Genomic DNA, 23,271 nt, shown 5'->3' with positions numbered 1-23,271 from the left:
GGAACACCAACTGTATTCATTGTACTTTGCCATTTTATATAAGGGACTTGAGCATTTGAGGATTTTGTTCCCGGAGGGCTCCCGAAACCAATCCCTAGCAGATACCAAGGAATGACTGTAATCTGAAGCGAGGAAAATGGACGCCCCAGGGCTGGGGTGGGCAGGGTGCAAGGTGAGGGGGAGGGCGGAGGCTGCCTGCGCTATGAGAGGCTGCTGAGGGCTGGGAGCTGGGGCCTGGGTCGGAGGGCTCAGAGCAGGCCACTGACAACTCCTTGGTTGCTGGCGAGGGACCCAGCCTCAGTGAATGGCCCTGTCTTCCATTGGAGGGCTGGCAAAGATGAAGCAAACATGGTAGCCAGATCCTTGGCCTGGGAGCCAAGATCTTGAGGCTGTCTTGAGTAGCTGGGAGGCGTGAATTGAGGACCAGGGTTGGGTGGGAAGAAGGCCTGGCATTGGCCACAGTTGGGGCAGAGGCTGAGGGCTGGGTCTTGGTGGTGATCTGCCTCTCGAGTTGAGAATCTTCAGTTGCCCTGATGAGGAGAAAAAGCTGTGATCTGGTGCCTCTTTCTCCAAAAAGAGAAAGGGCGCATAGCTGCAAGCCCTGTTGCCCCATGACTTTGGGGAGAGGTCAGTTCTCTTTTCCTGCTCTGTGCTGCACTGGGGCTCTGCCTGTTGCTGGGATGTGTGAAACATGAAGCCAACAGGCTGGTGCTCTGGAGTGGGTGGAGGGATCAGGATGTCAGACAACCTGGATCCCCCATGGTGCCCATGCAGAGATCTCATGCTGTGCTCTTGGCACAGAGGATGGGGTGAGGCTCTTCAACACCAAACCTGTGGGAGGAGCACACCTGTACACAGTTGAGTTTCTTTCCTAAGCATGTGTTCAAACCATTACTCTGTTTTATGAAGAGGGAATCCTAACTAGTAGCACCCTCGATCATGCTTAATCTCTTTTTCCAGCTCTAGGTAGATTCAGAAGGAGGTGGGGGAAGCATCCCTCACCAATCACGCACTTACTGAACATGGACCAGGCTGGAAAGCATGAACACCTTGGTGGGCAACTTCCAATTATATGCATTCATAGATGGGAAGCATGCTTCAGACAATACAAAATTCATTTTTTATTTGGCTTTATTTTTTGGCAATTATATGTTGCAGAAACTAGTATTAAAGTGGATTTGCATTCTCAGAGCACAAGTTGGAGGTGTGATGGAGGGGGTTAAGTGGGAGGCACGTCAATCTGGGCTTTAAAAATTGTCCAGAGGTAATCGACAAGAGGGATAAAACCAGACTGAGCTGACTACTGTAATTACTAGCAGTCAAGATCCTCATAATCAAACTAGCCTTGAACATGGAAACTTCCTTTGAGGACCACTCACATTACAGATGTCATCCCTTGTAATCTATTTTACAGAATTTTGAGACAGAGAGCCCAAAGGTGCCTTACGTAATGTCTCCAGGGCTAGTGTCTTCGTGGCATTTCTTTCAGAGGGCAGAAGATACTGGTGAACGCCAGGTGGCAATAGGATGAATGTGGGTTGGAAGTGGAGCCTGCTGGAGAAGAGGGACGGGGGGGAAAAGGCTTCGATGGGAAACAGGTGCAGGTGGTACAGGGCCCACCCTGAAACTCATTAAGGGCCATGGAAATTGGAGACATAGGCTGTAGCTGCAGGGGTGATGATGGAGGGAGGAAGGCCCTCAAATGCCAGAAAAACGGCCCTGCCGGCAGAGGAAACGCTGTCTTCCTTTTCCCATGGGAAGCGGTGGAGGCCTGGGGCTAAGTAAGGGTCAAGGCAAAAATGTCGAGTTCCCCTTCCCTAACTCGCACCCCTTTCAGGGCGGACTAGGATGTTCTAGGAGTTCTTTCTCAGCCTCCCGGAGGAAAGGGGGGAACCCCGTGGGAGTCCAGTGAGGTTTTGATCCTCGCCAGGTAGACGGACGCTGCCCCAGCACGAGTGGCGAGCCGAGACCCTCTACGCCACTTCCCTCCCGGAGTTGGGAGGAGGTGGGGGAAAGAGGAGAGGGAGCGAGCGGCGTCGCGAGGCGGGGCCGGGGGCGGGGCCTCCGAGACGCCCAATCCCCTTCTTTCTCCGCCCCTTCCCCGCCCACCGACCCCTTTCCACCAACGGAGCGCCGAGATGGTAGGCACCTGTCACGGCTGGCGTCCTGGGTACGATTTTGCCCCACCTTTTTTCCTGCCTTCTTTCTTTCTTTTTTTTTTTCCTTTCCCTTTTTTGTGAATGAAAAAAGGAGGTCGCGAGCGGTCCCTGGGACTGCGGCGCTAGGCGTCTTTGTGGCCGCGCCTTCGGAGCGGGCCCGGGCGCGTAGCAGTGGCGGCCTCGCCACTCTAACCCACTCCTGCTCGCTGCCTCCAGCCTCCACAGCCAGAGGACCGTTGGCGGCGGCGCGGCCCAGCCGCGGAGGTCGGAGCGGCCGCCAGCTGCCCGGCTCCGGCGTGCCTCCATGACTCTGGGCGCCGGGGGCGCGGGGAGATGCTGATCCGGAAGAGGCAATGGCTGCAGTGCCGCGCGCGCGGCCGCTCCCTGCCCGCCGTCCGGCCCGGGCTGCTCTGTCAGAGTTTTTGATCTAACGCGAACCGGGCCCGGAACCAGAGCGGCAGCAGCGCGACGGCGCCGGCATCGTCCTAACTTGCACGCGCGGAGTGACCCCAGCCATTTCACTAAAATGAGCGTGCTTAGCAGGAAGAGATGTGTTCCTTACACTAGAAATTACCCCGTCACATGTAGCGGTGTAAGTAAATGATTAATTTCTGTTATGGCTGGGTTGCAAGCAGCCTCTGGAAACGCGCCGCTTCCCCCCGTCTGCGTCCTCCCGGGCCCTGTCTGCGCCCCTCCTGACTTCCCTTGGGCTTCCGCTCTTGCCTGGGCTATAGCTTCGGCTGCTGGGGTCTTAGGGGGCGGGGGACTAACATTTTCTTGGTTTATCTAGGGAAAGGAAGATGACTTGATTGCCGTGGCGTGTCGTGGCCTTCCCCCTTACCCATTTAAAATTTTTTTTAATTTTTATTTTGCATGTGTGTGCAGAACAGCGTGCAGGAAAAAAGGTCCAGAGTGGTGGAAATGTTTCCGTTAAAAACCAGTGGAATGTGTTTTGCTCGCTGTTCTGGAGATGTTTCTTTCCACACACTCCATTGCAGTCTGGGCGTCTGAGTTCTGCCAAACTACTGGGAGAAATCCTTAGGGCTGTTTGTTGATGTTTGAAGAGGCTTATTCTGTGTTTAGGCTTGCATTTTTTGTTAATATGACCATTCAGGATCCCTTTGGGCCCTGCTGCCCATCGGTCTGTGGAGGGATTCATGTCTTTGCCTTCCCCCATGTTACAATGTCAGTGACCTGGGTGGGAGCCTCTTTTAATTGGAAGGCCACCCTCTCTGCTTTTCTCTTCCTGATCCTATACATCCTCCTTGATTTTTACCTTCATTTTCAAGATATTTTGTATTTTGTGTAAGATGCAGGATGTGGGGTATTGGTTGCTAGGAGACAAAGCAGGCTCCCAGGGAGATTCTGTTGTTTCCTTGACAACCAGACTAGGGCAGCTACAGATGAACAAGCTTCCTATCAACTGTGGGAGGGAAAGAGGGGCTTTTCTGGGCTCTGCAAAGAGTGTGTGTAGGTGTGTGGGTGTGGGACTGGGAGCCCGTGAGGTTTGCAGCTAATCTGAGCACACCTTTCATTTTGACCTGTCCTGAGTTCAAAGAGCTGGGAGAGCAGTGGGCAGGAGGCTGTTTTTGGAGAAGGGAACAGGGATCGTGGGATGGGGTGGGAAGGGAGCACCTACGTGACGCTGGGATCATTGAGGGAAAGGAGTGGCCTGGGGGTCGTGATAGCCAGGGCAGGGTGGCGAGGAAGCCATAGTGTACGGAGGTTAGTCAGGAGGCTCAGAAGGAATGGGGATGAGGCAATTGTGCAGAAAAGTCTAGAGTCATTGAAGGAGAGAGTGCCAGAAGGAAAGGGGAAGTTGAGAAGCTTACTGAGTGGGTTGTGCCATTGTATATAAGCAGTGATACAGTAAAGTAGCAATATTCTTGAGCAAAAATTACATTACTGTTGGCAGTGGCACCATATCTCCAGTACAGGTCCTTTTAAAGACAGGCCTGATTAGACTAAGAGTTCTGCTGGCTTAATTGGGCCAGTGTGTATCTTAAAGAGAGATATAATTACACATATAGATATGTAATCCAGCATTATATAATATACCACATTACATAAGAAGGCAAATACCTCCTTTTGGCCCAGGCTTTCTTGGCGTGGATTTACCAAGATTCAGGAGACTTTCTTTGGGAGCCCTCGTACCCATTTTCCAGAAGGGCAGATTGCGGCCCAGAGAAGTGAAGTGATTTGCCCTTTCCCAGATCTGACAATGAAGTTTGCCAGTCAGGCAGTTGGCACAGGGGTGGACTGGGTGAGAATGATAAAAGTCGGGAGGAAGTCAAAGGACAAGCTGGGGAAGGACTCGGGGCAGCTGGGGAACGGATGGGGAGGGGCTGCTCCGCTGGAGCAGCACCCAACAGGTCTGCTGTCTAAACTCACAGCACAGTGTCGCCCTCCCGCTTGTTGGTTAGCTGTACCCTGCTTAACCACAGAGGTGCATAAGGTGTGCCTGAGTGTTTGAAGCATAGACTCGGTGATCTTGGACCAGCACTGAACTGCTCTGCTGGTGTTCTGACACCCTCCTCGCCATCCAGCTGCTCCCAGATGTAAGAACTGATGTGCCTGCTCCGTACCTCCTCATCCCCCCTTCTGCCTACACACCTCCCTGCTGCTGGAATCTAAATTTGAGAAGGAAGTTCTGTGGGCTAGTAGGTTTTTATCTTTCTCCTACAGCTGCATGTATTTGTATTTGGGATTCTATCTGTTTTGTTCTTCAATCGATAAAACAGAAACCACAACCTAGAAGATTCCTCCTAGCGCCAACACATCCTCCCCGCTGCCTGACTTGAGACCAGGAGCTGTCAACATGGGGTTCCCGGTCCTCAGTTCAGGAGAGAGAGCAGCGGGGAGGCAAGATGGTCAGCAGAATCATGGTTGCTTGCTGGGGAGGGCGAGCAGGGGCAGAGGAAGGAGAAGGAATGAGGCAGACGGTTGCGCTGGAGACTGGCGGGGGGGTGGGGGGGAACCTGCACGGAGACCCCTTGTTGTTTAGATCCTGTAAAATTCCAAGAAGGGGGAGGCGCTTGTCTCATTGAAAAGTCCTTGCTGTACTTTTTGCTTAGGTGGCTGAGATGCATCTACTTGAGCAAATCCCAGTTGCCATCGTTACTTGGATATTTCAGGTCTGCATTCCTGCATGCTGGCATCCAGTTACAGCCGGGCATGGTGGCCTGACTCTTGGGCTGGATGGCTCAGCAGTGAGGGTGCCTGGGCAGCCTCCAGGACTCCTCTGAGCTCAGCCTTCCTTGGCCTAGGAAGGATTCCTCCAAATTGCTCCAACCCCCAGCTGACTTCAGGCGCACAGAGAATGTGAGCAGGGGCAGGCCAATGACCCTGGCAAAACCAAGCTTCCTAATAACGCCTGCATCTACCCTGACCCTCTCTCTTCAGCTCTTCCAGGAGGTGGACGCCAACTGCGAGGCTGCCAGCAAAAGCCCCTTCAAGCCGAGGGCCCCCTCCTGGTGACAGCTTTTTAAACACTGACATGACATTTTGACTACAGAAGGGACTTCTGTTTGTTAATTTGAGCAACCCCTCTCTGTGGGTGGGCAAGCCACTTCCTCTCTACCCAACACAGAAGGAAACTAAGGCAAATATTTGCCCAGAAATTCAGGCCCAAGTTTCTGACTCTCTGCTTCCCCATTACCCATGCAGTCAAGTTAGCGAGCTTCCTTCCAGGGTTGCCAGTGTCTGGGGGCTTCCAGCCTGAGAACCCTCCTCCCCAGGAAGGAGAAGTGCGGAAAGGAGCGTATCTCACTTCCCCTGAAACTGGATGCACGATGCTTGGAGGGTAGGCCTGGGTTGGGGATGGGAAGGCCCATTGGTCTATTAGACGTGGGATGTATCATCCCAGGCCCGTAGTTACCCCCACTGCCATCTCAAAACAGGGCCTGCTGCTGAGTGAGCCACGTAGGCAACGGGACAGACCCAGAGGAGGAGAGGGGAGGCCTGTGGACTGCTCAGGTGCATCCAGAAGCCTCCTCAGCCCAAAGAGCCTGGGCTGAAAAACTCTGGCATCTCCATAAAGGGGGCCGGAGTTGAAGGATAGCCATGGGCAGGCTGGGGCTTGGAAATCCACAACCAGAGAGGGAGAGAGACAAAGGTGGAGGCCAGGAGAGCTGCTGCCCAGCTTTGACAAGTCCATTAAATTTTAAAGCGGCCCTGCCCTCGGGCATGCTGGGAAGGGGTGGGGACCTGGCCGTGACTCCGCTTCTCTCAGCTGTTTGTTGTTCTGCTGCCACAGCCCTGCTGGCTGGAGAAGGAGAGCCGATGATGACTGAGCTTCCTAGGCAGACACTTCTCTGCCCGGGAGGGTGGGGACTGGCCCTGGGCAGACTCCGCCTTGGCATCTCTCTCAGGCATCCCCCCCATCCCGAAGCCCCACCGCAGGATGGTGGCAACAGGAGGGAGACCAGAGGTTCCCCTGGTGGAGCTGCGCCTCTCAGCCTGAAGGGGCTCCCGTCTCCTCCGGCCCCTGCAGAGCTCTTGCCCAGAAAGCCTCCCGCTCCTTCCTCCTCCTCTCCGCTCAGATGCTTGGAGCGGGGGCAGCCCTGGCTGAGGAGAGCAGCTGGCCCCGGCCCTCCGGGGGCTGGCATGCAAAGCTGTCTTCACCGCTTCTCTCCTCTCCCTCAGGTCCCAATTAATGGATTCTGACATGGATTATGAAAGGCCAAACGTAGAGACCATCAAGTGTGTGGTAGTGGGGGACAACGCTGTGGGCAAGACCAGGCTCATCTGTGCCCGGGCCTGCAATGCCACCCTCACCCAGTACCAGCTACTCGCCACCCACGTGCCCACAGTTTGGGCCATCGACCAGTACCGGGTGTGTCAGGAGGTAAGGCTGGGCGTCCACGCCACGCATCTGGGCTTCTTCCCCAGGGATCACTCCAAACGGGGCCCGTGCTGAGCTCATGGAAGCCCCTTAGGGGTCAGGTGGAGGCAGCTGAAGAGCACGGAGCCCCGGGAGGGGGGCCTGAGAGGAGCCCCCCCTCCAGGGGAGGGGTCCTTGGCTCTTTGTGTTTTGCACGGCTGAGCTCTTGTGCATAGAGCATATGCATAGCATCTTGTGGAATCATAGCCCCCAGTAATGGGGAGCCCTGAAGGGAAAGGGGTGGTGCTTTGGGGAGATGAGAGCTGGTGGTAGGAAAGAAGCTGCCAGCTAATGATACCAAAAGATCAGAGGCTCGGAAGTGTCCAATTGGCAGGTACAGTTGGGAACAAGGGCAGGCTCCCTGTGAGATCCCGTCCACTCCCATAACGGTCTGCCCTCTGAGAGTCTCTCACCTCCTGGCCAGCTCTTGTTAGTGAGTCTGCAGAGATGGCACCTGGATGAAGGTGTTTTAAGGCACACGTTGGGAGGCACTAGGTGTCCCTCCAGCCCCCATGTTGCAGGACCCTCAGGAGTGAGCAGGCACGCAGGGCCTCCAAGAACCATTGCCCTAGATTCCTGTCCCCCTCCCTGCCCCCACAGGTGCTGGAACGTTCCCGAGACGTGGTAGATGATGTCAGCGTGTCCCTCCGCCTCTGGGACACCTTTGGAGATCACCACAAAGACCGTCGCTTTGCTTATGGGAGGTAGGGAAGGCCCCTGGCTGCCTGCGGGGAGCCAAGTGGATGGCTTTTCCCTGCTTTCCCCGAGGTATGAAGCGACTCTGTGAAACTGAGCCTGGGAGGAAGGAGTGGAGAAAGCAGCATGGGCAGAGCCTCGAGGGGGCGGCAGCCTGGGTGGTTTGCGATCAGGACGCCTGGTTTGAGTCCTACCCTGTGAAGCAGTAGCTCTGCGACTCTGAGCAATTAGGAGAGCTGTTCTGAGATGAGTTTTCGCAGATGAGATGGTAAAAAGTGGTCATTTCTAACTCACAGGATAGCTGTGAGGTCAAAACAAGAGTCTTTGAAAGCTCTAAAATGCTAAGTTAGGGGTGCATAAACTAGAGGTGCTGTTATTATACGTTTTGGGTAAGATCATGTGAGCAGATCCATATGACAGACGTGGGACTGTAGTGTAGGGGGTGCAGGTGGGTATGTGTGTTCTCCCTCGTTCCAGGGGCAGGGAACCTACCACTAGCTTTCTTTGCCTGTAACCTCACTCTCCCACCGCCAGATCCGATGTGGTGGTTCTGTGCTTCTCCATTGCCAACCCCAACTCCCTCCACCATGTCAAGACCATGTGGTACCCAGAAATCAAGCACTTCTGCCCCCGAGCACCGGTCATCTTGGTGGGCTGCCAGCTGGACCTGCGCTACGCCGACCTGGAGGCTGTCAATAGGGCCAGGAGACCCTTGGCTAGGTAGGGGGTGCTGGTGCCTAGGGAGGGGAAGGCGGCAGAGGGGGTGCGGGGGGTGTCTCCCGGCTTCCTGCTCAGTCCTGAGGGAATCCACTGAGCCTCACATCTCTCCCTCCATTTGAAGCTAGCTCATGTAGGGAGACAACAAGAGTTCTCATTCTTTCATTCACCCATCCATCCATCCATCCATCCAGCTATCCATCTGTTACACACTGAGTGGGCCATACTGGGCTAAGCATCATGAGGAGAGAAGGAGAGGGAGTCTTTGCATGAAAGGGGCTTATAATCTTGCTGGGAGATGAACTTGATAGGTGAACATGTTAAAAACCAACGTGGCACGTTGCATGCTAATTGCCAGAGAGGTGGTTATCGCTACCACTGTTTTGAGCTGGGGAGATCACCAGGGCCTGGCATAGATATGGAGGGCTTCCTGGAAGAAGAGGGGATTGGAAGTGAGCCTTGAAGGACTAGTAGGATTTAGCGAGACAGAGGAGGAAGGGAGTGGAAATGAGCAGGGCAGGAATGGGGCTTAGGACACGGATCCTGAGCAGAGACCCTCCAGCCTAGTGAAAAACAGACAGGCTCTAGAGAGCTGCCTCTCCCCGCCCCCCGCTCTCTACCACCAACATGAATTTGGCTTCCCTTCTTGAACCTGCCAGGCCCATCAAGCCCAATGAGATCCTTCCCCCGGAGAAGGGTCGGGAGGTGGCCAAGGAGCTGGGCATCCCCTACTACGAGACCAGCGTGGTGGCCCAGTTCGGCATCAAGGACGTCTTTGACAACGCCATACGTGCAGCGCTCATCTCCCGCCGGCACCTGCAGTTCTGGAAGTCCCACCTCCGCAATGTGCAGCGGCCTCTGCTGCAGGCGCCCTTCCTGCCCCCCAAGCCGCCTCCCCCCATCATTGTGGTGCCCGACCCCCCCTCCAGCAGCGAGGAGTGCCCCGCCCACCTCCTGGAGGACCCGCTGTGCGCGGACGTCATCCTGGTGCTGCAGGAACGTGTGCGCATTTTTGCCCACAAGATCTACCTCTCCACTTCCTCCTCCAAGTTCTACGACCTGTTCCTCATGGACCTGAGTGAGGAGGATCTGGGGGGCCCCTCAGGGTCAGGAGGCCCCTGCCCGGAGGACCACCGGGGTCACCCTGATCAACACCACCACCATCACCACCACCACCACGGCCGGGACTTCCTGCTTCGGGCAGCCAGCTTTGATGTGTGCGAGAGTGTGGAGGAGGGCGGGGGCTCCGGGCCCGCTGGGCTCCGGGCTTCAACTAGCGACGGGATCTTACGGGGCAACGGGACAGAGTACCTGCCTGGGAGGGGTCGAGTGCTGTCTTCCTGGAGCAGAGCTTTTGTGAGCATCCAGGAAGAGATGGCAGAGGATCCACTGACTTACAAATCCCGGCTGATGGTGGTGGTGAAAATGGACAACTCCATCCAGCCGGGGCCCTTCCGGGCTGTTCTCAAGTACCTGTACACAGGGGAGCTGGACGAGAACGAGCGGGACCTTATGCACATCGCCCACATTGCTGAGCTGCTCGAGGTCTTTGATCTGCGCATGATGGTGGCCAACATTCTCAACAATGAGGCCTTCATGAACCAGGAGATCACCAAGGCCTTCCACGTCCGCCGGACCAACCGGGTTAAGGAGTGCTTGGCAAAAGGCACCTTCTCAGGTATGGAACGTGCCTAGGAGCTGATGTCCAGAAGGCAGGGGAGTTCCCTCCAGGAGCCTTCTGAGGTCCAAGCAGCATTCTAAGTCATCTCAGCTGCTGATGTCCTGGAGACACAGTGGCTCTGCTCCTGAAGCCCAGTGTCCCCAGCCTGAGAGCGTGGTCACATAGTACTTCACAGCCTGTGGCTCAGAAGCAAGCAGGTTGTCTGGGCGCACTGTTGACCCTTGGGGTTGGCTGTACCACATTCTTTCCCCACATGCTCACGTGATGCCTCTTCTCCACCCGGACAGATGTGACCTTCATCCTGGATGATGGCACCATCAGCGCCCACAAGCCCCTGTTGATTTCCAGCTGTGACTGGATGGCTGCCATGTTTGGGGGGCCGTTTGTGGAGAGTTCCACCAGGGAGGTAAGGCTAGGATGGGAATGGTTGGGAAAGAGAGAAACTTACTCCCTTCCCATCTGAGGCATCTGTCACTTAATGGTACTTTCTTCAGCCTTGACTGTGTGCAAACCACTGAGTGATGGGCCCGAGAGAAGTTTATGAGATGGTTCCCACAGCCAAGGACTTTCCAATATACCAGGATAGGGAATTACGGTAACATCTTAACTCTACAGTTTAGAAGACACTTTCGATTCCTTGTCTTATATTGTCTCACACGTGACTCTTATAGCGTAGCCTTCCACTTTACATGTAAGGAAGGTGAGGACCTGAGAGGTTAAGCGACTTATGCAAAGCTCTGTAAGTAGAAAGGAGAGGGTAGGACTTGAACTCAAGACTTCTGATTCCTTGGCTCTATACATTGTACCTTGCTTTCTCCCGGACCCACGTGAAATAACTAGAAAAATATTTAGTGTGTCCCAAACTGAATCCATCACTGTTTTTAAATGTAGGTTTTATTATAATTGAGGTATGGTGAAGCCAACAGATCAGGAAAAAACTGCAGTTAAAAAGATAGATTGTTATACTCACAGATCTCAATGGGAGGGGCACACAGCATCTGGGGACACGCAGGGAAGCACCAGGTTGGGTCATGAGGCAGAGGGAGTAAAGGGACCTGTGGGCAAGAGCCTTTATTGTCTCTTCCATGGCAAGGAACAGGTGAAGCAGGGTAAACAGGCTTAGGGTTGGCTAGTTTGAATAATTTCCTCAGGCTCTGGGGCATAGGGGCTGTCCTGAGTCATCTAGTACCTGGCCCTGGGGTAATTAGGGCAGGGGGAGAGAGGCGTGGAGTGTGAGAGCAGATAAAGGAGATAACTGGGGGTGTGGGCTCTGGATTGTTTGGTTTGCATATGAAAGGCATGATCTCAGGTGAGTCCTTTATTATCTCTAGGAAGTCCCTCTAGGGTCAGCAAGGCCCCAAATTTCAAAGCATCAGAATACAGAAACTAGAAAGAAACACTTCATGCCATCACCCTTCCCTTAATCAGGGCCACTCCAACCCCCTGTTCTCACTGGTACCGCTGCTTTCTTGGGCACCTAGACTGGAAACGCAGAGTTGGAAGGGGCCTATCAGTGTGTCCTTAGAAATATCCTCTTAAGTCTATTCTCTCAAGTCTGTTCTCGCCTTTCCATTCTCCCAACCAAGCCGAGTAGCCCAGGCCGTGGCCCTGTTCTCCATTTTCTCTGAACTCCTGCAACATTGACTGTCCATCACTCAGCCTTGCAATTAACAAGGTCCTTCTTTGTGCAGTGGCTTCAAGTTCTGAGGGTCCACACCCCGTTTCCCCAGGTGGTCTGTGGTTTCTCTTGAGTGTAGGGACTGGGCCTTTTACTTCTGCTGAGTACCCTCCTCAGCGCTGGTCCCTTAGTCAGTGCTCAGCAAACACTTGAATGAAAAGCTGGACGAAGAACAGTGCAGCAGAGCGTCCTATGATACGGAGTAGGGATTTCCTAAAATTTCTGGGAAGGATGTCCTTCCGGTAGGCGAAGTGGAGGGGTTCAGATTTGAGTCGTCTCTGCTCCTTGAAGCGTGAGTTGGTTTGGGACGTGCAAAAGTGTGAGGCTGGGGACTCTCCAAAGCCGCGGGGCCCACCACTACCACAGAAGCAGCTGTAAAGCTCCAGCTGATTCCCAGTGCAGCCTGGAGAGACCGGCGTCTGATGAGAAAGCAGTTTTTGTGTCGGTGCTGCTCTCAAGAGATCCCAGAGCAGCAGCTTCAAGCTGCCCGGAGACACCAGCTGGTGTCTGCTTTGCTCGTTCGCATCCCACTTGCACTGCTCCCTGAAGGGCTGGGAGGGGCTGGGTGCAGGTGACCAGAAGGACTCCTGCACACATCCTCCAAGCCGGAAGGATGCCAGCAAGAGTCCAGGTCCTCTTAAAAGCTGTTGGAGGGGGCTTCCCTGGTGGCGCAGTGGTTGAGAATCTGCCTGCCAATGCAGGGGACACGGGTTCGAGCCCTGGTCTGGGAAGATCCCACATGCCGCGGAGCAACTGGGCCCGTGAGCCACGGTTGCTGAGCCTGCGCATCTGGAGCCTGTGCTCCGCAGCAAGAGAGGCCGCGATAATGAGAGGCCCGCGCACCGCGATGAAGAGTGGCCCCCACTTGCCACAACTAGAGAAAGCCCTCGCACAGAAACGAAGACCCAACACAGCCATAAAATAAAATAAATAAATAAAATAAATAAACCCAAAAGTTTAAAAAAAAAAAGCTGTTGGAGCCCTGCTCATAGGTGCTCAGCAGCTGGGCTCAGCACAGGTTGTTGCTGTGGGAGACCAGCCTTTGGGGAAGGGGGTTCTGAGCAGGTCCAGGGGCCGCGAAGGGGTGGCTGCCTGTTTGGAGTAGCCCAGCTAGGTGGGCCAGAGCCTTCTGAGTCCCTCAGAACCGAGTTCCTCTTTCCCTACAGCTGGACCTCACCGCAGCCTGCTCTGTTCCTTCCCACCCGCAGGTGGTGTTTCCTTACACGAGCAAGAGCTGCATGAGGGCCGTGCTGGAATACCTGTACACCGGCATGTTCACCTCCAGCCCCGACCTGGACGACATGCAGCTCATCATCCTGGCCAACCGACTCTGCCTGCCGCACTTGGTCGCCCTCACAGGTAACTAAGCTCCGGGGCCTCCCGGGAGGAGGAGTCGGGGACCCCCAGGAGTCATGATTTCTCCTCTCACCTGTCTCCTCCTAGGGGACAGGCCACGAGCACCCAGGGAATACGTTTACATAAAGTGAAATACGTCGGTGCGTATTGGGGTTTGGGTGGGGACATGGATGTAAGGAAATGTGTGAGAGGGATCCTCGGTGGGAGCACCTTGTAGGCTCTCTCCAGAGGTTATCTTGGCCCAGCAAAGTGGGCTCCAGCAGACGCCAGGGCCTGGTGTTCTTGTTAGCTTGGCCGCACTCATGCAAGCTTAAGAAGTCAGAAAGAAAAGAACACCGTTCCTCATTTCTCCCCTTGCTCCTCCCCTTCCTCCTTCCTTTCCTTTTCCTTCTCCTTCTTCTCCTTTCCCTCTTCCTCCTTCTTCTCTTCCACCTTCACTTTCCCTTTCATCTTCTAGAAATAGACAGCAGACACTGACCTGCCACTCCTAATTCCTTGATTCCTTGTAGATCCTGAGAGCTCGAGCTCAGCTTTCAGGAGGGACCAACCCCAGAGATGGGTTGGAGCAGGGACTGAGGCAGGAGGGAGACCAAGGAGCAGGAGTTCGGGGTCCAAGGGCTGCAGGAGAGATGGTGCCATCCCGAGGAGGGGTGTCTGGGGCCTGCTGATGTTGGAGTCGACATTTGCATTGCATTGGTGTTGGCGTTGCTACCTGTACTGGTGTTGATGTCGAGGTTAGTATTCTTGGGCGGGTCAGGGGGCAGAGAGCAGGGCCTCAGATACTGAGTTGAGGTTCAGGGAAGGAGCCGGTGTCAGAGCTGCTGGGGCCCTGGGCAGATGATCAAGGTTGGGACTGAGCTATGAGGGAAGCAGTGATCCCATGATGAGAAATGAGTTGAAAGGTGGGACTTGGTCCCAGGAAGAAGGGAGAAATCATTGATCAGAACCAAATGTTAGGAGCTGAACCTTAACATTAAGGACCTTAACTCCCTCTGCAGAGGGAGTCCAGGGGACACCGAGGGCTTCAGGGCAGGGAGCGAGAGAGAGGCTTCTAAAGCTTACAACTGCGGAATTCCCTGACAGATCAGTGGTTGGTTAGGACTCCGCACTTCCATTGCAGGGGGCACGGGTTCGATCCCTGGTCGGGGAACTAAGATCCCGCATGCCACACAGTGTGGCCTATAAATAAATAAATACATAAATAAATAATAAAGATCAGAGCTGCAACAATATGTCATCCATGGCCATCCATGAAAAAGTGCTGTGGCCTTCCCAGAGCACAGAAAACTGTCCAAACTCTTAGACCGAGTAATTCAACGTTTGAGAGGCTATCTACAAAGAATTGACCCACATGAAAAAAAACATATAAAGGTGTTTAAGTTTGTTTCATCATGGCAGGCGATCAGAAACAAGTCAAATAGGCGCCATTGGTTAAGCACACATGGGTAATTTTCACAAGGTAGCGATTAAAAATGTTAATCACTGCTCCGTGGAAAGGCTTATAGAAAATAACATTGAATGACTTTTCCAGTGAAATGCTCCATACGTGCCAAAAAACATATTTAAAAAATGTGTTGTGTATGTACCTTGTCAAGGATCAGTGGAAAATGCCAAGTATGGTGTAATAAGTGGTGCTTTGTGTTTAGTGATATATGCTTCCTATGAAGTTATTAATTCAAGCTTAAAATTTTTTTTTAACATTTATTTATTTGGTTGCGCTGGGTCTTAGTTGTGACAGGTGGGCTCCTTAGTTATGGCACGTGGGCACCTTAGTTGTGGCTTGCCGGCTCCTTAGTTGCGGCTTAGCAGTGGCATGTGAACTCTTAGCTGCAGCATGCATGTGGAATCTAGTTCTCTGACCAGGGATCGAACCTGGGCCCCCTGCATTGGGAGCGTGGAGTCTTAACCACTGCACCACCAGGGAAGTCCCAAGCTTAAATTTTTTTTAATGTTAAATATAACACAAATACACATAATATATGGTCAGCTTAATGAATTATTACAAAGCAAAGGGACCCTTGCCGGCCATACCAGAAGCCCTCCACCTGTCCCTCCCAACCACGGGCCCTTCCCCCGTCCCCAGGAGGAATGTGACTCTGCCTATTACTCTTTTTTAGGATATTTTTTATGGCCTCACTTCCTTACACTTCCTCATAGTTTTATCATCCAAATGTGCATCCTTAAACACTATAGCATGATTTTATTTTTTATATATGCTTTACGTTTTTTCTTTTTTAATCTATAAGTACCTTGTCCATGAAAAAAAACTTTCGCTTGTAATTTGTTGGAAAAACCCCACTGATCTAGGAAATCTAGATTTTTTTTTACTGATTGCGTTTCTATAGTACACCATATTTCCTGTAAACTGGCCATTGGATCTAGAGGCTAGATCAGATTCACATTCAGTTTCCTTTTGGTAAGACTACTTCATACATTGTTTCTGTTTTTCATCAAGAAGCATAGATTGTCTGCTTTTCTCTCTTTTTGGGACGTTAGCAACCATTGAGTGTCATTGCCTGGATCCATTAATTTATTAGGTGTTGTGAAATGGTAATATTCCAATTCAGTCATTTTTTTCTTTATCTGTTGGAATACTTCTAAAAAGAGAGAAACTTGCCCTCACCTAGTGTTCATTTACCCAGTGGTATAGTTCATGTAGAACAGGCAGGTGAATGCTTGATTCTTTTATTTACCAGTTTTCAAGATACATTTGTTTTCCTATCCTTTGAGAGTGACCAATTAGTTTCTTATTATTAAGTATGCTTATGAACTCTCAGATTTGAACATACTCAGTTGGTTTCAAATAATTGCAATTAGCTTTATGGAAGCTCAAATACCCTACTGCTCCCTTAGCCTGTAGGAGTCTCTTCCAGTTGGCTGCAGAGTCTCTGAGCTTTCTGATTATCTGGAATGACAAGATGTTCCAGGTTCCTCTTGTACATTTCCTGCCCCAGACCTGGAATCAGCCATTTCTCTAAGAAGTCCTGGTTTCTTGTAGTTGGAAATGGGATTTCAAGGCTGCGATCTGTGCATTAGAGATGGCTTTTGCTATTGGGATGGCTCTTGTTTCTAGGTCTTTTCCATGGACTGAGCTGGGAAATATATTTTTAAAGATAAAATACTTTATGAGTTCATAGTGATACAGTTAAAATTCAGGACTAAGAGTGTTTACTTCTTCCATAGAAACGTTTTAACATGAAATGCAAGGTTAGTACACAATTTGTTACAAAATTTAAATCAATACGAACAACTTGGTTTAATCCTTAGTTCTAATTCATAGTTCTCAGCAAACCTGAGGTTTAATACCCTCTCCCATCAGTTTCAATGGCTGCTCTGGGGGGTGAGGGCTTTCACCCCACCTATATAACTACTTGGTGCAACATATGTAGCTTGAAAAATCCTTTTAGGTGATTCTGATCTCCTCCTTCACTTCCCACCTCCACTCCACCGGGAAAGTCTTGCTCTAATCCCAGTTTCCTCGCTGGTAGGAGCAGACTTATATCTCCTGTGGCCTTTCCTGGCCTGTTGGGACTTACCCCTGGCCCTGATCTTTCTTTGCCCTGCAATGGGCCCCTGCCAGGGGGGATAAGCAAGTGCCTGTCCACTCCTGTGGTTCTTCAGCCCATTCCTGGCTGTGTGTGTGTCACAGAGCAATACACAGTGACCGGGCTGATGGAAGCAACTCAGATGATGGTAGACATCGATGGGGACGTCCTTGTGTTCCTGGAACTGGCTCAGGTAGGATGGCAGGGGAAGGAATCTCTCCAACATTCTCAGCTTTGGGCTCTGTCTGCCCATTTGGCAGCGAATGGGGAGGGGCTGGGAGGTGGTGGGTAGGAAGGGAACCCATTGTCAGACTTGGTTCCCTGAGTGGGCAGAGCCCATCTCATCCTCCAGGCCAGAGGATACACCCTACCCCACCAAGAGGAGAGGCTGGCCATGGGGGGAAGGGACAGAGACTTCAGGAAACCGTAGGACAGGGGAGGGAAGCCCAGAATCATGTGTAGACGTGGTTGCTGCCTGCTGAGGTCATTTAAGGCACACTGAGGACTCTCCATCTAAAATGAACTTCCCACCTCCATTTTCCCAAACAGGCAAGCAAAATCTCCCGCACTGGCCCTCAGGGTGCCAGAAATTCTACCAGTAAAGATTAGTTTACGAAGTGAAAGCATGGCAGACACACCTGGGAAGTCAGTTCTCTAAGCCTGGTTGTCAGCACCTTAGTGCAGGCTGCTTTGGTCCCTGACAGCGGGGAGGATGAGGGGTCATATCTGAGGAGGGCAGACACAGCAGGATGCCGCCGCATAGGAATGTGGATTTCTGGGGCTGCCGGGGACAGGTCAGAGGTGAGGTGGTGGTCGTGACAGTGCCAAGGAGCAAATCCAGCGTCATTCCCTTACGGTTTTGTGTGGCCTTGCCTCTCGAGGTGCCTCTCGAGTCTTTATGACTCAGGGCCTTTGCCCACCTGCGCCAAAGCTTTGGCTCTGAAGGCAACTGTAGATGTCTGTGTGCAGACCCCGCCCCTGGGGTCCCAGCACAGATGCGCTCCCGTCTGTTCCCAGTTCCACTGCGCGTATCAGTTGGCTGACTGGTGTCTCCACCACATCTGCACCAACTACAACAACGTGTGTCGCAAGTTCCCTCGAGACATGAAGGCCATGTCCCCAGGTGAGCACCCCCGGCTGCACCTGTGCTCCTCCCTCTGCTTGGGTCCAAATCTCTGACCTGACCCCAGGGCACCCGGAGACTGCCGAAGACCCTTGGGCCTAACTTGACCTTGTGGGTGGGGAGCAGCCTGCAGAGGTGCATCTAGCCAGGCAGAGGGGGGCCCGGGAAAAGTGCTGGCGTGGAGGGCAGGGCTCCCTCGGGGACCTTGGGCAACTCACTTTGCCCCTCTGGGCTTCTGTTTCTCATAAGTACAGTCAGACTAGAGTTGGTATTTTTCAGACCTTTTTGGATCAGACTCCACGATAAGCAATACATTTTATCTTGTGACCCAGTACACATGTAGAAAAATATATCAATTGTTTTGAATGCTGCTCATGACCCATGACATTAATTTCATAACCTAGGAGTGGGCACAAGTCACAGCCTGGGCAACACAGGTCTGGTATCCTCTGGGGTCCCTGCAGCTTGGCCTCTGCTTAATTGATGTCTCAGGTCCTGGGGCCCACAGGAAGCGCATGGGCTCCAGGGAGAGGTGTCTCTGGCCTCCCCGAGCTCCTGCCGCTCCGTCTTGAGGTCTTCACTGGGCGCCCTCCACTCTGCTGTGACCCCCTGCCCGCTAGCAGCTTCTCGCTGTACCCTGCCAGTTCTCCCACCCCCATTCTCTCCTCTTCACCCTTCTAGCATTTTCTTTCTAAAGCACAGCTCCAATCGCATCACTCCCCCGGTTCTAAACTCCCGTGGTGCCCCCCGGCCTTCCAGAATAGGTCCAAACCCCTCAGTCCAGCCTCCCCTCCCGTCTGACCTCCTGCAACGCCCCCATCCCCACTTCCCTTCGAAACCTCAGCTCTGCCAGCCGCCTCTGCTGTCGCCCCAAGCAAGCCGAGCATCTTCTTGCTGACAGCTTTGCTTGCCCTTTCTCCCTCATCCTTTGCCTCAGCCTACTTTATTCTCAGCACACACTAAAGCCCTGTGTAGATCTTCCCTCTGTCTTTGAAGAATAGCACAAGTGGGAATGCCTTTCCCCCGGCACGTACCGTCGGCCCCACTCCCTGGGCACCTGGCTCTCTTTAGGGGGCTCTGTGAAGGGATGTGGTCCTGACAGGACCGAAGGCCGTCTGCAGGTCCCATGGCAGCAGGGCAGGGGTGGGAGTCCCTCTTGCCCCTTCTCCTGACGTCCTCCTCATCAAGCCCTACTGCGTTCTGCTGCAGAAAACCAGGAGTATTTTGAGAAGCACCGGTGGCCGCCTGTCTGGTACCTGAAGGAGGAGGACCACTACCAGCGGGCCCGGAAGGAGCGCGAGAAGGAGGACTGTCTCCACCTGAAGCGGCAGCCCAAGCGGCGCTGGCTGTTCTGGAACAGCCCTTCCTCACCGTCCTCTTCAGCCACCTCCTCGTCTTCCCCATCTTCCTCCTCGGCTGTGGTCTGAGACGCTGCCACTCTCTTCTGGCCCTGCTGCCATTGTCCCCACGTGTTCTAGCCCCTCCGCCCTTCTGCATCGCCCCCTCCGCCTTCCAGGGACAGAGGGCTCACATAACCGGGGCCCTGCGGGGAGAAGCCGCTCTCACCAGCCAGCAGAGCTCAGCAGGGAGAGGAAGGAGCCGGGCCTCGCGGGTCAGAGCAGGGGCCCGGGCAGAGGTCCCGATTCCACGGCAGGGCAGGAGGCAACCCCTGGGAGCTGGGGAGCGGGGAAAGAGCTGAGGGCTGTGGCGTCTGGTCTCTGGGTCGGAGAGCCCTAGAATCAAAGGGAAACTCCCCCAGCCGTGAGGCCGAGTGTCTTGGTCTGCGGAGGCAGCCCCCTCCCCGTGAGCGGCAGTGAGCAGGCAGGGTCCTACCTCTGTTGATCGTGTGTGGGCATCAGCGGACTTGGAGGGTTGCAGATGTTTTGTGGGCATTTGCACGTGGAACCTACTCAAATCCGCACTGGAGAAGTCAGGGTAGAAATTAAGCCTTCAGAGCCCAACTCCAGGTCTCCACCCCTGGGGTGCAGCTGCCAGAGGCCGCAAGTGGAAGGCTGGCCCTCTGCCAGCGCCCCTCCCAGGGCGGTGGGCACCCAGGCCTGAGAAGGGCGGCAGAGGTTGCCGGGAGCTGCAGGCCTAGGAGCAGCGCCTCTTGGTGCAGTGAGAAACTTCCTTCTCCCCCTCCTTCACCGCTCAGATTTGGAGATGGCAACCAAAGGAGACAGCTGGAACAGGGGGGAGAAGGAAGGGAGTGATGGGCGCCTGGGTGCAGCAATCCCATGCTCCTTTGGGCTCCTCCCCCTGCCTCTGGTTAGCACGGCTTCTCACGGGGTAGGGTAAATTTAGCAAAAAACCCCAAGCAACAATGAACAGAATCACCACCAACAAAAACATTGTCGCCTCTATCCCCCCAAAGGAAGAAAAGCAGAAAAAGACCCTGTATGGCTTACATTTCTATAAAGCCAAACAGGGTTCCCCATGTGGATGAGGCAACGGTTGAGGCGGTGGAATTGACTCCAGTGCTTTTCAGGAAAGCAGTGTCACCGGCTGTGACCGAGGACGCCCCGGCCCTGCTGGTTGACCCTGGGCAGCACGTTGCGTGCCTTCAGCACGCTGGGGATGAGGTTTCGGGGGTGGGGAGGGTGGGCTCAGGGATCGCTGTGGCGTTGGAGCCACGCGTTCGCCCATCATGAGAATCGGGCTATCCTCACCTTCAGCGGGTAACTCCATAACATGTGAATGTGTTGGAGGGGTGGGGTGTGGTAGGGGGTCAAAGGTCAGGAGAAAGGCACTGACATGGAGAATAGGAGACCCTGTAATGAAGGATCATAGCACATGATCTTACTCAGTGCTGGCTGGTGATAAAAGGGAAGGAGAAAAAGGGGGGGAATTGAACAGGAGCAAAGCCAAGGTCAGTCCAGAGAAGAGGAGGGAGGAGACTGGAGGACTGTGGAGGATTGAGACAGTAGCTTGCAGCCCCACTGGGGAAAAGCTGGGTCGCAACTGACCCTCTCCGCGTTTTCTAACCCTGATCCGTATTTTACTCCCCACACCCTTTGTAGATTTAGAGGACAGAGTCCCTCTGATGAAGGTGGAGCCAGAGAGACTGAGCTCCTGGCCTCAGAGCTCCGGAGTCACCTCGGCTAAGAAAGATGCTTTAGGAAGAGGAACTGGTTTTCGGTCCCAGGGCCCTAGGTGGGCTCCACCACCAAGAGGCTGGCTTTAGGTCTGGGATAGAGCAAACCCAGAAACAATGGAAACTCTGCATCAATTTTTTGGTGCCAAGACCTAGGGATTTGAAATTAAGTCCTCGTCAAGAGAAGGAGCAGGAGGTGGCAGGTCACGCGGGTCTAGAGTGGCTGTGACCCGCGTTGTCTGAGCCCCAGACTTCGAGGCGGTGGCTGCCTCCCCTCCAAGTCCTTCTCCAGGTGGCAGGCTGGGAAACCAGACGTGTGCTGCCCTCTACTGGCTGGTGAGCCCCCTGCCGCTGAGCTCAGGGTGAGCCTGAGGGGCAATGGGCGGGGCAGAAGGGGAGCCTCCAAGGTGGGGGTGCAGCTCTGCCCCCAGCACCTTCGCTCTGGGGAGGTGACAGAGGAGGGGCCGGGGGGCCTCCCTGGAACTCTAGGTGGGTGGGAGAGCCGGGGCCTGAAGTCCAATGGCAAGGGAATTGCTCCGTGAGGTTGCAGGCCTGAGCCACTGGGCCCACTGATGAGGATGCAGACAGGCCAGTGGGGAGAGAAAGGGAAGGTGGCCCAGGAGCTGCAGGAGGCCCCCAGGTGAGGGGTCACAGAATGACCCCAGCAAGCAGGGCCCCACCCCCCCTTCCCAGCGGCTCTGTCAGAGCCAGTCTGCACCTCCAGGGAGCCCAGCAGGCCCAGGTGTGGCCCAGAGACATCACCTGGGGAGGCTGTGGGGAAGCCGGGCCAGGCTGGGGTCCCTCTCCCAGGGGAAGGCAGGGAGGAGGGGCTGGATTCCAGTCCCCCAGGAACCTGGCGCCCGGAAATCCAGAGTCAGAGCAGGAGACACACCCATGCAGGGCGAGCTTGAGCCCGAGGCATAAAAGGGAGAAGGATGGAGCGGGTCACACAGCAAGAACACACACCCCTGCACCCGGGTCACTCAGCACTGCTCCAGAGAACAGTACGATGGGGGAGAAAACACACACACACACGCCTCTTTTTATATAAAATTGCATATTTAATTTGGTCATGAATTCATAAACATGAATATTTTGTACCTAATGGTCTTTCTTGTATTGTTTGATATTTCCAACAAACTCTTCTAAGGTGGGAACTTGCAGTGGAGAGAAGCATGAAAAGATACCCAACCACTAATGAAACACTTATTAAGTGCCTATCGTGGGTCAGGTGCTATTTGGACTGGATATAAAACAAACAAAAAAGACAACTTCATGCTCTCATTCAGCTTACCTTAAATAAACATGACAAACACTGACAAGGCTAATACTTTAGATGGGCACTTAAGGAAGTCCTCCAAGAAAGGGACAAGTGAGGTGAAACATGATTGGCAATAATTCATTTATTTCTCCCTCTGAAGATGAATGCAGAGTGTCCTACACAGACGGAACAGCAAAGGCAGGAAACGCCTGACTTCCAGGGAAGGGAGGGGCAGCAAGGTGTGACCTCTGGAAGGAACAGGGAAAGGGCTGCAGCACCAAGGCCACCGAGGTAGGACCCCTACCAAACTCCACTAGAACACCATGCCCTGAACATGTCTAAATACTCAGCCAATTCTACTTTGGGCCCAGCCATGCCACTCTTGGACACACAGAGTTTTGAGATGGAAAAGACCAAGACCCTGAGAATTACTACTTCCATAACATTATCTTGCCATGACTGGAAGACTACAGAGATAGGTGGGGTGGAAGGAGGGCTGAAGTGGTTACAAAGTATTTTTAAAAGAGAAAGTGGTCTGCCATCCCTCAGCTGAGGGCGTTGCCATGCATCTTCCTTACTTAGGCAGAGTAGCCAAGTGAGGAAACCTCCCACCAAGCGCTTGGGAGGGGCAAATGGAGGAGGGGAAGAATCACAAAGAGAAGCCAGCTTGCAAGCCTTTATTCTCAAAACAAGAATTGCAATACAGAGATTGGCCAAGATGGCAGAGTAGAAAGACCCTGGGCTCGTGTTCTCTCACAGGCACCCAAAATTACAACTATTTGCAAAACAACCATTGATGAAAAAGGCCGGAACCTACCAGAATAGATCTTCTGCAACTAAAGACATAAAGAAGGAACCACAATGAGATGGGTTGGAGGGGGCAGACTCACAGTGTAATCAAGTCCCGTACTCCTGGGTGGGCAACCCACAAACTGGAGAATTATATTGCAGAGGTTCTTCCACAGGAGTGTTCTGAGCCCCACGTCGGGCTCTTCAGCCCAGGGGCCCTGCACCAGCAAGATGAGCCCCCAGAGCATTTGGCTTTGAAGGCATGCAGGGCCCTAATTTTGGGTGTCCCA

General features: G+C 53.6%; 1 protein-coding gene across 5 annotated transcripts in view; it reads left to right on the top strand.

Moving 5' to 3' along the window:
- RHOBTB2 (Rho related BTB domain containing 2) overlaps positions 1-22,036 on the top strand; it is a 30,158-nt gene extending 8,122 nt beyond the window's left edge. The window contains exons 2-11 of one of the 5 annotated variants that reach the window (XM_082401956.1): positions 961-2,751; positions 5,294-5,480; positions 6,804-7,005; positions 7,642-7,745; positions 8,272-8,457; positions 9,114-10,132; positions 10,423-10,541; positions 13,022-13,172; positions 13,679-13,903; positions 16,819-16,907. In XM_082401956.1, coding sequence (XP_082258082.1) covers positions 5,308-5,480; positions 6,804-7,005; positions 7,642-7,745; positions 8,272-8,457; positions 9,114-10,132; positions 10,423-10,541; positions 13,022-13,172; positions 13,679-13,896 — 2,172 coding nt within the window. In that variant the 5' untranslated portion in view covers positions 961-2,751; positions 5,294-5,307 and the 3' untranslated portion in view covers positions 13,897-13,903; positions 16,819-16,907. The other 4 variants (XM_082401954.1, XM_082401955.1, XM_082401958.1 and 1 more) reach the window with 4 other exon arrangements.
- The last annotated feature ends 1,235 nt before the right edge of the window (positions 22,037-23,271 follow it).

Source organism: Balaenoptera borealis (assembly GCF_965194805.1).
Source record: "Balaenoptera borealis genome assembly, chromosome: 8".
Taxonomy (NCBI): domain Eukaryota; kingdom Metazoa; phylum Chordata; class Mammalia; order Artiodactyla; family Balaenopteridae; genus Balaenoptera; species Balaenoptera borealis.
This window is presented reverse-complemented; position numbering and strand designations above follow the sequence as displayed.